General features: G+C 47.0%; 1 protein-coding gene across 2 annotated transcripts; it reads left to right on the top strand.

Annotated features, from left to right (window-relative positions):
* The first annotated feature begins 815 nt into the window (after nucleotides 1–815).
* On the top strand, nucleotides 816–14,840 carry reep3b (receptor accessory protein 3b). 2 transcript variants are annotated; one of them, XM_028968558.1, is made up of 8 exons: nucleotides 816–1,171; nucleotides 6,161–6,233; nucleotides 10,250–10,326; nucleotides 10,600–10,720; nucleotides 10,836–10,949; nucleotides 12,277–12,421; nucleotides 13,500–13,642; nucleotides 14,009–14,840. In XM_028968558.1, the coding sequence occupies exons 1-8, from the start codon at nucleotides 1,140–1,142 to the stop codon at nucleotides 14,081–14,083; spliced, it is 780 nt and encodes a 259-aa protein (XP_028824391.1). In that variant the 5' UTR covers nucleotides 816–1,139; the 3' UTR covers nucleotides 14,084–14,840. The 2 variants fall into 2 exon arrangements, with proteins under 2 accessions (XP_028824391.1, XP_028824392.1); XM_028968559.1 differs by having other exon boundaries at nucleotides 14,012–14,840.
* Nucleotides 14,841–15,111: the final 271 nt, after the last annotated feature.

Below are 15,111 nucleotides of genomic sequence, written 5' to 3' on the forward strand. Positions count from 1 at the left end.
CTGAAACAATGACCCTGTATTCTCACGGAAAAAACGATTTTTGTGCTGGATTCACCAGTTTTATTCCACTGACTCTCAAATCAGTACCAAAATTCTTGAAAAAAACAAGCAACCGAATTGTTCAAACATGCAACGATTGAATGTGCTTATCCAAAAAGTAACAATATCCAGTGAATCTGCTTCTAGCACATTACTGACTGTATGTGTGATTTATTATTTATAGTTCTACTTCCAAAAGGATACCTAAAGTACATCCTGTGTATTAAAACCAACCATAATTTATCACAAAAACATGAAAGTGGGGGGTTGTAATATTTCATAATATTTAATAAAGATTTCATGATAGTTATTTTTTAAATTGCACTCCGGTTAAATAACCGAATGTAGGCTGTGTTGTGTTCTGTTAAATTCCACATATATGGGACATGTATATCGACATCTACCATAAACACTCTTTTTTAGAATTGTATGAAAACTTCGGTGCAACTTGGCTGTAAAAAAAACTGTTTGCGGTTGAGGCGACACGTTTTACAGAGATTTGTGAAAACGAACTCAACACACTGTATCTAATTCGTCCGCCAAGCCGCGCTTAACGTAAAAACCAATCCGTGTCCAGTGCGCTGATGTGCGGTGCGTTGTTTTTATAATTAAAACAAGGCTGCGCAGTGTGGTTGGCAGATCCGTCACCCAATCGCCTTAAGAGTTTATCGTAAACAAAAATCCCTGTCCAATCGTAATGCCTCGGGGGCGTGTCTTCCTAATCTCTGACGTCAGAGTCAACGGACGCACCTTGTTACCAAAGCACAAAGCAACAGAGGAGTGGAGGGTTGGGGAGGCTAAAGGGGGGGGAGTTGAAAACAAAAAGTTACGCAGCGGCGAAAACCTGCCTGTCGCGGTCGGAGCTGCGAAACATACCGAGGCCATGGAGTGAAAGCGCGGAGTGAAAAGAAATGTTCGGGTCCGGAAGAGTCGCGGTCGGCGGACGTTAAGAGCTCGAAGTTTCCCCTGAACTTTAGAGACGGCTGGCTAGCAGATTAGCTTAGCCTAGCTTAGCCTAGCCTAGTTTAGCCCTAGAACCCGGCGCCGGGCCTGTCCGTCCTCCTCCCCGCCTCACGTATGCCCTGACCCGCACAGGAAAGATGGTGTCGTGGATCATCTCGAGAGCTGTGGTGTGAGTTGTGATCTGACGCTATTCTCTGATTTCCCGCATCTCGGTTGTGTTGAAAGTGGAAATGTATCGCCAGCCATCGTTTTTTTTATATGTACGATTTTAACGCAATCGAGTAACCAATTAACATTTTGGATCACCTTTACGATGTGTAGTGTCACAAATGAATATTTACGACAGCATATTCGCTTTAGTTGGAGCAGATGCAGACAAGACTGTTGTGTGTGTATGTGTGTTGGCGTATTTATATCTCTTTACCTTGCTGAGTTAATTAACTTAAATGATATTAAGTTCATATGTAATTATACATTATTTCAGCGTTGTCTTGATTGCACTTTGCAGTGTTCAAATTGCAGTTTTATTGCAGTTTTCACGAGTCTTCAATTAGTATTTTCTTTAGAACACATAAATAGATAGCTTCACCAAACCCTGCACACTTGGAGGGCCGTGTCATGCTGGAAATGGTCGTCCGATTTCACCTGATGTGTTCTTTTCATTTCTATTCAGGCTTTCAAATCTTGTCTAGGTAAGTAGGCGTATGCATCTGTCCAACTTATCGAGGGGGTGTAGAAAAGCATTAAAAAACGCTGTATGGCCTGCGTCTAATGATAAGGCCTCGTCAGTGTTATCGCTAAATGCAGTTGTCTGAAATCGAAGCCTCGATCATGCGATTTCGTCGTTCAGAAGAAATATATTTGGTATGTAGGGGGCAAGTATTCGAGCCTGCCACACCCTAAACATGCCCTTTTAGGCCTCGTTGTCTGTGTTGTTTCGACCTTGTTTTCTCTTCTTTTGTTCATGCCGTGCTGCTGGAACAGTAAATAGCGGCCCTCGCTTGAGAGGGTGTAAGTGATGTTTCAGCCGCCCATGATGAGCGGTATACTGCGGTACGTGAGGGTGTGTACTGAGATATGTTGCCTCTGCAAAATAAACGAAACTGATAATAAACTTTATTGTTTTTTTTTAACTGTATTATGAAACACCGAATTCAACGTTCCACGTTCCTGAAAAACAAGAGTGAACTGTCAGTGAAATCTGGCCCGAAAGCGAGCACGTGACTGGAGACGTCCGTCAGAACGAGTCTCGCTGCATTGCTGCCCCGCAGGTCGGTGGGGGCCGACCTCCTCCCATAGCACAGTTCCTGTCCGCTTGCTTCGTGCGTATAAACTGCCTGTTACTTTATACCCTCCCAGCTGTACGCCGGGTTAGAGAGCGGGCCGACCTGATTTTCCTGTGCAAGCAGGCTTTGATTTTCCGTAGGCACGGCCGCTGCGTTCCATGCAGCATGCTGAATATATTGATCACCAACCTTGCATCCTCCTTTTAATTGGTCGTTGAACACTTTTGGTATTTGCCATTAGTTTCATTAGATTTGCAGTGAGTAGAATTACAGCCTTTATATCAGTTTTATATTTGCACTTTATATCAGTTATGTGTATGAACGTAATGTACTTTAAATTCAGTTAGATTTTTTAAAAATATGGTTTTGTTTCCACGACGATATGAGTCTAAAAAAGGCATTTTCTTAGAAAAAACGCTGTTTGAAAACCTTGCAAATATTTGCTATGCAGTTACTTTGACGCGAATGATGACTGAAACAGACTTTCAGTTCTCAATACATGGACACTGGATACTGTACTGAAATACAGCCATTCATACGTTCCATAAAATGTGGGGAAAAGTAGAGCAAAAGGCATCTAAACTCCCTGCTACGCGAGTTTCTAACAGATTTGCCTTTTTAAGGGAAAATGGCAAGCCGTTCCAAACTGAACCAGATGTTTCCATTACAGGACCAGAACCGTATTCCATTACAAGCCCCCAGCATCTGGCTCATCTCGGGCCGGAGCCGGCCCTGGCCCTCGTGGGCGTACAGCGTTAGGGTTTCTGAGAAGGAAGCTCGAGGGCTGACCTTAACGCACAACGTCAAGGCCTGTCTGAGAGTCGTATTTTTTCAGCTGGGCCCCGGCCTCGCCAAATTGTTTCAAGAGCTCGCTTGGCAGGGCCCGTTTCCTCCCCGGCGGAGGAGCGATGTGCGGCGGCCTTGCTTGTTTTTGTTGTGATGGGAGTGAATGAGCTTTGCGCGGCAATTATTGGATCCTAGTGGCCAGGATGTTACTTTGATACCATGATATTCACAATAATTGGATTTATACCCTCCTCCCTTTTGCCTTTTTGTGTGACAGTGACAGAAAGGAACTTGTGTGAAAAAATGATGCAAGACTTGCTTTTAGGATGTTATTACACCTGTATTACTGGAAAGTGCAGCAATTATCTCTTGACGAACATCAGGACTAATTTCCGGCCCCAAGAAGGAATAATGAGTCGATTACACAGGCCTTGGTTGGGTGAGGTTTGTGTTTGGTTGTGTAGAGGGTGTGTTTGTTGGCAGTTAATACTGCAACCTGACCCTGGAAACAAGAGCTGCCTCAACACGGCCTTGGCCTCTGCTAAATGTTATAGCTAGAAAATATGCCAACCGCCGCACCGTTGAGCGATGTTGCTACACCGCACTGGTAACTGGGCCCGGTGCAACGTATCCCCGTGTCCCATTAACAACCGGTGGTGGCGTCTCGTGTGTCGTGGCCTTGTAGCATCAGAAAGCTGCTGTATAATGCAACACCGAACAGGCAAACCTGATATCCCTAATGTAGCCTGCATTACTCTCATTATCTCTGGTACTGGCAGAGCGCGGCGATAATAAGGACAATAAAGATATTTACATTTATGGCATTTATCAGACACGATTTACAATCAGTAGTTACAGGGACAGTCCCCCTGGAGACACTCAGGGTTAAGTGTCTTGCTCAGGGACACAATGGTAGTAAGTGGGTCATGAACCTGGGACTTTATGACCGAAAAAGATATGCAATATATGGCCATCAGGAGTGATCAGGACTTTACATTGGAAAATGATATCTGTTGCATTATTTTTGATCACATTTTAATCCAACTGGATTATATTTTGATATTGCATACACATTGCATGTTTTTAAGAGTTGCAGAATGATTTATGTTTTTCATAAATGCTACAACATGCCATGTAGTTGTAATTAGTTGCTGAAACTGGTCATTATATATGAAATATCTTAATTTAAATATTTAAAAATGTTAGTCTGTCAAACTTGTTATGAGATCATGATATTGTGTGTCTTGAATAATATTTAGAAAAATACATTTTACATTGTGCAAGTGGAGAAGGTTGTAATAACCTAATGGGATAAATAATGTTGTAGTATTAATTACATGTTTTATGCACTGAAGTATGATTTTGGCACAGTTCTACATGGTCCGTATTGATGGCAAAGCATTTTTCTGTCTGTTCAATGGCGTGCTGCTAATTTTTATCTTTGTCCACCCTAACAAGCCGAGGATCCGTCCCCATTTAAGCTGATTAGAACTGTGGTCACCGTGAATGAAAACCACCAGTTATTAGCCAGGCCCGACCTCGAGTAACACAAGTAGCAGTTACCCGGAGCTTCAAATTACAGCGTTCCAGGTGAAGGAGAAACGCTCGTGTGGCGCTGCTGACTATTGTTAGAGCCTCGCTGCTCCGTAGTTTCTATGGCAACGAGAAAATAAACGCCTGCCGAGGTGGATCCCTGGACGAGGTCCAGGGAACATGAGAGAGAATGAAAGGGTTTTTCTTTCTTTCTTTCTTCTTTTCTTCCTTTCATTTTATAGAAATACACTTTCAACGCTTCATCTGAAGTGATTACCAGAAAGACCTGTTTCCTTACGTTTAGGGGAAATGGTCCTGGAACAACTATGTGCCATTCTACGGTTACACTTAATATTAATATACGCATAATGAGATTGATTCCTGTCATACGGTGTACTTTAAGAGCATTGTCTAGTTTAATACACATAGTGAATTTTGCGGCTGTAATAGTGCCGGACTTGGTGAATGTGGTGGCGGATGCGAGGGTGAACGCCTGCCCAGTTTAAATCCACAGAGAAGAATGGGGTAGCATTACAGCATTAGAATTATTAAATGTAAATGAATTACATAGTATAAACCATATGTAAATTGGCTGTAAAGAACGTATGATAATTGGCTGTTTTTTTTTTTTATTTGTTTTTGCCAACCCGACACCAAGGCCGGATATGATTTGCTGGGAGAAATGAACAGTGCAGCTTAACCGTGGGTTTCTCCTTCAGACTGAATGGGGAATTCAATTGAGATGCTCTCTCTAAAGTTCGCCACTATATCGTCACGAGCTATGTACATATAATTTCAAATTAAGGCACAGAGTCGATATTTAGACTATTGTAGCCTATAATATGTTTTGATGCGACAGACGTTTGCCAATGAGAAATGTGTTTTTGCATGAAAAAAGGGTTTGAATGAATATTGAAAATGCGTTAGACACACGTGTTTATTTTTTGACAATTTTTGTCACTGAGGTGATTTTTGGTTTTCGAACGTCAATAAAGCAGTGCTGGTCAAATGAATAAAACAGAACCCTAAAATGTGAGAGGGGGGGGCATCGTTCCCCAGGGCTCGCCCGCAAATCCTAGCCGAGTGGAACGTTAGAAATGAGGCTCAGCTGAGCGCGCAGCTTCCAGATGATGGACCTGGCAACGTTCCCACCTGCAGGGGCACGAGCTCGGCGCAGGTCAACCCCTCGCCGGCCGGACGGGGACGCCGCTGGACACAATCACGCCAGCTCTGCGTGTGAAATATGGGCCTTTCTTCGCCCCCCGCCCGGTTCGCAGGGGAATTATCTGCCATGTGTTGAGCGTCTCTCGAATTTGGCACGGGCGAAGGGAGAGCGGAGGAAATCGCTGTTTATCTTGCGAACGCAATCAGTGGCAGGAAATTCACGGGGTGCCTCCCGGTCCAGGCAGGACACCCAGGCGGCTAACGTATACAACACCGGCCTGTTCTCCTCTTTTCAGTGTTATTTATCTCTCGGGGGAAGTGTATTGTTCCTTTTTTTTTTATTTTTTTTTTAAATTCTGACTCTGCACAATTCCCTGTCTCCGTTTCAGGCTGGTGTTTGGCACGATGTATCCTGCCTACAACTCCTACAAAGCGGTGAAAACCAAAAACGTCAAGGAATACGTAAGTACACAAGCAGCCCAGCAGGACTTCAGATTCAAGCATTTGGATGTTGGGATGTGGATCGATCCAGAAAAAAAATGAGCGATTATGCTGATTTTGAACTGCGGACGTCTAATTGCGCTGATAAGCCCAAGTGTTATAAGACCAGTGCAAGTTTAGGGACTATTTCTGCCTGGGTGTCTGGGAGGGATGGCGTACTTTCTGGTCACGTGGAAGACAAGCTGTTAAAACATGTTTCCCGTTGGTGAGGTGCTGGCAAATGTTTGATTTGCACCATCAAATGCAACGTTAAGTGCCTTGCTTAAGGGTGCGGTAGCCGTCGGAGGGTTTGTACCGCTCTGGCCTAGTTTGGTTTGCAACATACCTCTTCGTTCTGGACCGAACTCAAGCATTGGGATTGGTGAGCCAGTGGACTATTCACATTACTGTTAGTTAGCTGCCTGATAGCTAGGCTGCAGGTCTTCCAGGTGGTCCTACCCCACTCGGCCCCGCCCTGCTGCATGTGATCAGCGGGCCTGAACACGAGGGTGGGAGGCGAGGCTCCCTCCCGATCCCTGTCGGGACTCGCAGCCTGCCGGGCTGGGGTTTTTGCCGTAGTGACTGTGGGTGGTTGAGGTGGGCGGGGTGCGGAGACCTCACATGAGCGATTTGAGCAGGTGATCTCACAGGAATGCTAATTTGGGGCGCAGCCGAGGCCGCGGTCGCCCCACACCCGTGACAATGGCGGTTCTCCCAGCGAACACGACTCTGTTGCTGTTGCTGCATTATTCCCACCAATCACGTGCATTGTTCCAGGACTTCCATAACCCGCTTAATCTATTTGAGCTGGATTAGTTTTACCCCGGGAGGTTCCGAAATGTCGCTTTTCAGTGATTTGTACAGGATAAGCAATGCGTGTAATGTTCCCCAAATTACCACAAGGTAGCCTTGAGAACAGTGTTCGGCTATTAAGTGGGCTAGCTAGCGTGCAGTTCATTCAAACATATCAAATGCCATCGCATTGTGTTCTGACATGTTCTTTGCATGACTCTTCATTTCCCAAACCATTCCAATTGGGTTTTCGTCAAAATTGGCGGAACTCTCGGAATATCTTCGAGGCCGGTCTTGCACAGTTTTTTTTTTTTTTGTCGTCAGTAAAAAAACAACAAAAAAAGGGGGTTATTACATTATGGCGCATTTAAATTAAGCAGGTCTTGTCCAGGAAGCAGGTATGCATCGACATTAACTGAGGTTTCTTTGGAGCATTATATCGGCCCTCACCGAATGGTGTTTTCCATCAACTGAATTGCGTAATTCCAAGTTCATGGGTCTGATGCTGAAATCAAGCCTGAAGGCTTTTAGAAGAGGCCGAGACCCAGTGCTGATATCCATCTCGTCCAAAATGGATTTTCCCCTCCTGGCCAATGTCTGATTTCCTTCAGAAAAGTATAATTAAAAACCAAACCCGGGGTCCCTACAGTTTTAGAAACATTATGGGGGGAGTGAGTGTATTCCTGCACGTGTAACAGCTTTTCGGACCCAGGCGAAAAATATTTCATCGACCTGTACGTGATTGTAGTGTAAAAATAGTTTCGGGTTTCGTGGAATTAATGGAAGTGTGTGTCGGAGGAGTGAACGTAGACGGGGGATTTGATCGATAATGGCAGCCCTGGGTGTTTGTAATAACCGTTTTTGTCCAAACAAGTGCATTAGCACCTCATAAAGAAACGGGGAGCTCTAACAATGCGACAGAATTAATTATCTTGCGTCCTTTTCGGCGGGAGGCGATGGTTAAACTTCCGCCGGATTTTGGTAATGTAACGCGAGGCGTTCACGGCCAAAAGGTTAGGCTTGTTTGTGCCGTTCTCTCCAGCCTCGAGTGTTCGGGATGGAAACTGGGAGCGCGTTCCTGCAAAACACGGTTACTGGCAGGCTCCCGGAAAACAGAAGTTCCAGCGCCCACTGCCACAAAAGCACTTTCTGTGCTCCAAAGAAACATGTCACGACTGCGGTCGGGGTTCGTCTTTGAACGGCAAGGGAAAGGCAGGCCCGGCGATCTGAGAATCACGTCTCTTTCTCTTTTTTTTTTTTTTTTTGAAAGCCGACTCCAAAATAACCGGGACAAACACAGCTTTGTGTCGGCCTTCTTTTTATATCCCGCTGGCGTGTTCGTGCCCAGGGAAGGCGCTTCCGACCGTTCCCATGCGTGATTCACTGTACTCGCTGCTCCAGGGATCACGTGAGGCAGGTCGCTCGAAGAACCGGTCAAATTTCGTAAAAAAACGGTGTCCGTCCAGAGAAAGTAAAGGAGAGGGCGATCTGCTCCTTTAAGGAAGCCAGAACCGTGCAATCCATCACATTTTGGAGGTTTTATTTCTTTTCTTTCCCCCCCCCCCTCCCCTCAGACGAGGAATGCTTGTCTTGGACCAGAGCCCGTAACTGCTGGCTGAACAAACCCTCCGGTTTTCGGCCGCGGTGATGAAGCGGACCGGATTTTTACCCGGTTCCCCGTGCGTTTTCCGCTGCCGCTCTTAGTCCCTTCCCTTTCGGCCGGGAAGCGCGTTTGGATGCGGCGCATTGATCGGCCCTTCTGGACGATCGCCAGGCCCAGAGCCCCCGCAGGTTCACCGCCAGGTCACCAATTAAATGTGACGACGCCTGTCAGGCTAGTAATTCCAGCGCCGCGCAGATTCATTTTACTTTGTTCACTGAGCCTGAAAATATCACCTAATACTTCGGAGAGCCGCCGACTGGAGGGGGGCGGGTCACATGACCGACTGCACCACCTTTTGAAATTGAAATGCTAAGAAGCCCCTGAAAGCCGGTGCCGCCTGGAGCCGCGGCTGAGGGAGAGGGCAGAGCATACAAAGCAGGCTGCGCCGCTTCGGAGAGGGAGAGAGAGGCGGGGAGAGCGAGAACTCGCCGAGATGGAAATTAAAGTCGCGGTGGTAATGATCCCCCCCCCCCGTTTCCTTTTCTGCACTCGGGCCGCGCTTCCGCCGTTCTACGGGAGACGCATTGCGATTGGATTGACGTTAGTGAACCAATCTCTGTGGTGAGATTAGCCGCCCGTCGGCTGAACGCAGAGACCGCCTGAAGAGGCGGTCCAGGGCCCGGCGGTCGGCGTTCCGGCCAGCCCGGAGCCCCTCGGTAGACTGCTGCGTACCAGGCGGGGCTCGGTAACGATAACGATCGGCGGCGGCGGCATCGTTCGTGAGCGCCAGTGAGTCACTGTCGGTGCGGAACGGGCCGCGCCGGCAGCTGGGAACGCTCGGCGTTTTAGCGGCCGCCATCAAAGCCGTGTGACGAACACTCCCAATTAACGCAGGTCATAATCAGGGATGATGATCCAGCACCAGAACTTCCCTTTTCGTGGACACAAATGGTTTATCTGCTCTTTTATTCGCGGTTTTTAGCACGCGGCAGCGCCATAAATTCTTGCTGTTTCGTAATCCGGAGACGATCATTCTTCATGTCCGTCTGTCAGTGAGGATGAAAGTCAATAAATTTCCAATTATTGCTGTCGGCGCCGTAAGACGGGCGTTGCAGCCGTCCTGCTCGCCGGAGGAGGGTCCCACACAATGCTTGGGATTGCAGCTCCTTTGTTCGCGGCTTTTCCGTTTTTAAAGACTCCTGTATCATAACGCGCTGGGGTTCTGACGTCTTGAGAAGAAAGGGGAACGTCCAGATTAATTTATTACACCATTAATCGTGCAGCCTGTAATTGTGCCCTGGGGGTGGGCTCCCTTTTTTTTTTCCCCCCTCGGGTGCCCACGGCGTCGTCTCGGGCTCTGTGTCTGATAAGCATGCCACCGAGCAGATAAATTTGTCCCACGTCTGGAGAAATATGACACGGGTGTTAATTAAAACCGACTCGAATGCAAACCGTGCCGCGGCGGCGGTCATAAAATCGGGACAAATAGCCGCGCTCCGGTTCCAAGTCCGCAATGTGAGGTGGCTCTCGGTTGGCGTCTCGGGTGGCCAGGAAGCGGGACGGCGCCCTCCGTGCCCTCTGTAATGACCCTCTGTCCTCCCAGGTGCGCTGGATGATGTACTGGATTGTATTTGCGCTCTACACCGTGGTGGAGACCATCACAGACCTCACCGTTTCCTGGTAAGAGCCTCGGCACAAGCTGCTTCGTTCACCTGAAACAAGCAGGCAGTTCTGATGGTGCTTTTGTTATGCTACACAAGATCTTAGGGGCATGGGGGGAACGATCAGGGATCATTGAAATGAAACTTTCCTTTTTAATTTGGAACCTGGAGAAATCAATTTGTTGGCATTTAGTCATAATGACTGCAATTATGTTCCTGATTAATAGAATGTCATTTGATTCCTTGTTTGTGTGTGTGTGTGTGTGTGTGTGTGTGTGTGTGTGTTGCGAAGGTTCCCCCTGTATTATGAATTAAAGATTGCTTTTGTGATCTGGCTGCTGTCACCCTACACCAGAGGGGCGAGTCTCATCTACAGAAAAGCCCTGCACCCACTTCTGTCCTCTCGAGAAAGGGTAACTCGCCGAGTTAATGCAACGCTCCTTTACCCGGCCATGGGGGGGGCGGGAAAAAAAGGGAGAGGTCCATAATGTCCCCCCCCTCACAAACCAACCTTGTTTTTTTCGCCAGGAAATCGACGACTACATCGTTCAAGCCAAAGAGCGGAGCTACGAGACCATGGTGAACTTCGGCAAGCAGGGCCTAAGTATAGCCGCAACTGCAGCTGTCTCCGCAGCTGTCAAGGCAAGTGCAGAACTGCCCTGTGTGTGTGTGTGTGTGTGTGTGTGTGTGTGTCTGTCTGATTGTCTCGAGGTCAGTGTCTTGCTAAGGTTGCCATTTCTGTATTAACAAGGTTGTCGGAATTCTAGCATTAACATTGATTATTGTCTCTTGTGCAGTTGATTTGTTAAAATGTAGTCAAACCCGATATGTTGATGCTGAACAAGTGTGCTGGTCATCCCGGAACTACGAGAAGTTCCCGCACATGTTTAGAGCGATTGCTTTTGCTTTTATTTAGCCGGCAACAGCCCTAGGTATCGTTTAAAAAAAAATAAAAAAATTAATTGATTTTCTATGCAAATAAGCCTTCGTTTTGGTATCCTCATATAGTACTGCTATGTTATGTGTGAATGAATTTTGCATATGGTGTAAACCAAAAAAGTAACTCCAAAACTTAATGATCAATGTGTTGACTTTCATATTGTGACGTTTCGTCAATGTTACCCAGCCCATGTTATGATGGTTTGGATTTGCCAACAACTCCCATTTTAAGAGGACAAAAGTGATCAAATTGATGTCTTAACTACGCACAGCAACACAAAGCACTGCTTTCAGGGGCGAGCGCCGCAGACCTGCCAAAACAGAAAAGTTCCCCTCCCCGAAGGACAGGCCCACAGCCATGCGGCGGAGGGTGTTCCTTTCATTCCGGAACGCTCGACTGTAAGAAAGGGTCGACGCGGTGTAGGGCGAACCTCTCAAGTGGAGCCAGTGAGCTTGTAAAAAAAGCCCCGGCCTCCATTAGGGATGCCATTGATCATGTTTTCAAAGGCTGGCGCTTTGTTTTTTTTCTTCTTCTTCCTATTCTCCGACTTTCCTTCCTTTCTTCTTCTTTTTTTTTTCTTCCCTCGCCATGTCCTGCCTCATTGTTGCGCCCTAACTCTGCTGTCGATCTCTTTCTCCTCTTGCCGTAACACTTGATTCTCTGTCTGATAGGAACACCGCTCTCCTTGCATCTGCTCTCTCAGCTAGAGGTAATGACGCCAAAAGATCTCTGCTGCATGGGCCACTAAAACCGCCGGCACCGTCACTAACGATGGTCCCAAAGGCCGATGGTCTCGGTTACTGTCGTCCTGCCACGCTTCCTGCCGCTGGCGGCGTGCTAACCGATGATGATCCCGTAGTCATCTTCCGTGTGCAGTGTCCCAACAGTAATAGTGCTAGCGCATGGTCTGTTGAATGCCTGAAATGAGAACGGGGGTAGATAGTGGTTTTTCGGTGAGTTGTTGCGTACGTGCCGCGGCGTGGCGCGCCGGGCATTCCCATCCTCTCATCCCGCTGCTCTCTCCTGCAGGGCCAGGGAGCCATCACCGAGAAGCTGCGCAGCTTCAGCATGCACGACCTCACGCAGATCTCCGAGGACCAGTCGGGAGAGCAGATGGGCCCGCCCTACGGCAACCCCGCCGTGAGGCGCAACTACGCGCAGCCCGACGGTGCCGGTACGCTCCTCCCTTCCGCTGCCCTCTCGCGCGATTAGATCTCAGACCCCGGCGATAACGCTCCCTCCAGGTAATAGATTGGTGTTTGTCGGAGCATTTTAAGGCCGGTTGTGTTCTGAACATGAAACGCTCCGGTGTGGCTTCCTGGCCAGATGAGGTGGGGGAAGAACGGAAGGAGGGGGGAACCATCTCATAGTCGGGTTCTGAGCGGAATACGTAATGCGCTCTATCTCGGTATGCTAATGCCTCGCGTTTGAAATTCCACCGGCATCCAGGTCATTTTCATCTTGTCTGCAACGAGGCGGTCATAAAGAGCACCGGGGAGAAGCGCCGCTGCTTTCTCGGAGCGGCAAAAGCCGCGAGGCTGCGCGCCCAATCAAGTGAAACGCTAATTGAGGGGCTTCGAGTGAAAAATAATTATTGGCGACAACAAGCTTGGAATGAAAGATCCGACCCGTATTACCGACTACGCCGCCGTTCAAACAAGGAACTGCCAGCGTGAGCCAGGGTCAGCTGAGGGTACTGAGCACATGGCGTCATCACACAGATTTCTCATCCCTCTCCCCCCTCTAAAGCCACCTCTCTCAGCCGGAACAGGCGTACCACAGCCTGCGACCAAAACCCTATCCTCCGCGTATCCTCTGAACCGTGCGTGCGTATGCTACATGCAAAGTCTTCTGGGAAAAAAGCAGTGTAAATAATAATAATAATAATTGAAGAGGCTACGTTAATTGCAGGGATCCAAAAATGTTTGAGGCTTCGGTAGCAAACAAAGGAAGGTGGGATGTGCGTTTTTCCTGTGTCTCCAGCGCCCCCTGCTGGGAGGAGTGTCACCTGACCATCGTGGTTTATTTAAGTCACGTTAGAGGCTACATCAGTATTACCGTGGTGTGGCGTGCGGTCTGACTGCCACACCGCTTGGAAAGTGGGAGAGGAGGAGCGCGTTTGCAGAGCCAGCACCCGTGTTCGGCACGGAGATGGAATCACATGAGCCGGCCGATTGGAGCCCGTCAACACAATACGGCAGGCGAATACTCACTATTTAGTGTTAATTTCTGTTTGTCTCCGCCCCCTTTAGAGTACTATGGATATGACCGGGAGGAGAGGACTGATGAGGAGGAGGAGGAGGAGCCCACGTTCTCTGAGGATGAGGCTCTAACGCAGCGCGGCATTCGCCGCTCACAGAGCGTCAAAATCTCTCGATCAAAAGTGCGCAGAGATGTAAGTCTCCAGAAGAGCCTCTCACATCATTACTCTGGCCGTTTTATTGCAAACAGAGTTCTTCCCATATCTCAGTTACACAGAAATATGTCCTGTTTTTGAATATACAATATAACTAGAACTACTTTTGGTACTGCATCAACAAAAGAAATAGAGGTAGTTTAGCTAGCATCGCTATATGTAACTTTGCTCCACTGTCAATATTAATATCTCAACCTAAAGTAATTAACCCCAACACTACATGCCCATGACTTCAGCGGCACTATGATGTGAGAGTCCTGATAAACAGACTGGCTTTCATGTGTTTATATGCGAACGTTTTTTTCGGATTACAAATTTTACATTTATTTATTTTTGTTTCTCAAGCAGGGCCGTTACGGATCATTGAAAATCAAAGGCAAGCGAAGGCCAGCGCTGAGTTCTGTCAACTATGCGGCGTGAGGCGATCCAGGATCTTAGTACTGATCAGAGCGACAATCAGCTGTGAGAACGCTCGTGTTGGTATTCATATCAGTGTGTGTAAGTGTTGTAGGCCTCTGTTTTGATGAAACTGTGCCCATTTTGACACCAAGTTTATTTATTGTGCAAAAAGCCCAAATATGCAAGGACGTGTGCGTTTGTCTGTAGGTTATGAATTTAAGGCGTTTTCTAATGTTATTATATCCTCAGTTCTAAGGTATAGGATCAGCTTTTTGATCATTGTAAAAAAACATTTTATATATTGTCGGGTGTGGGTTTTATTTTGCTGTTACTTTCCATGTGCTGCCTTGCAGATTGTATTAGTAGTAGACTTTTTAAATTGTAAACAACATTTTTGATCAATGAAAAGCAGACCAAAAAGTGTCCCTTACCTTTTATTGAGGAAAATACCTTTGAGATGGATAAAGGGATTTTTTTTTTTTTTTTTTTTTTAAGAAAATATGTTTTTATGAGTGAAATTTTAACCAGTTGACTTGTGCATACAGCTGTCAGACGGTACAAAGACTTTTTATGGAAACCTTTTTTGCACTTTGTCCTGCCTCTCATCTCAACCAGGATTGTAGCCCTAGTTTGGGACCAAACGTGGGAATTACACTCTTAATACCATCTGTGTACCTGCTGGTGGGGTGAGGACTGCTTTGGGAAGTGCGTGGATTGGGTGTTTTTGTTCTTTGAACAAACTGTAATTGTGTGACTGAATAAAGCTGGTTGAGAGGTACACGAGGCTCAGAGTGGTTGGTGTGAATGAAACAATACAAAACAATACAAAACCGACAGTACTGATTGGTTGGGTCCTGTACTTACTCCGTTGCCCTCATATTAGTACATGGAAGGGTGTCAGACGAATAACCATGGTTAAATGAACTTCTCTGGGTTCAGAAAAGCCTCTATGATTTTGTATGGAACGGAACTTTATCACAACCAACAATTAAAATGAGGAAAAAAAAAAGGTTGCCGGTTCGAATCCTGATCTGCAAGGTGCCACTGAG

Source organism: Denticeps clupeoides, chromosome 2, assembly GCF_900700375.1.
Source record: "Denticeps clupeoides chromosome 2, fDenClu1.1, whole genome shotgun sequence".
Classification (NCBI taxonomy): Eukaryota; Metazoa; Chordata; class Actinopteri; order Clupeiformes; family Denticipitidae; genus Denticeps; species Denticeps clupeoides.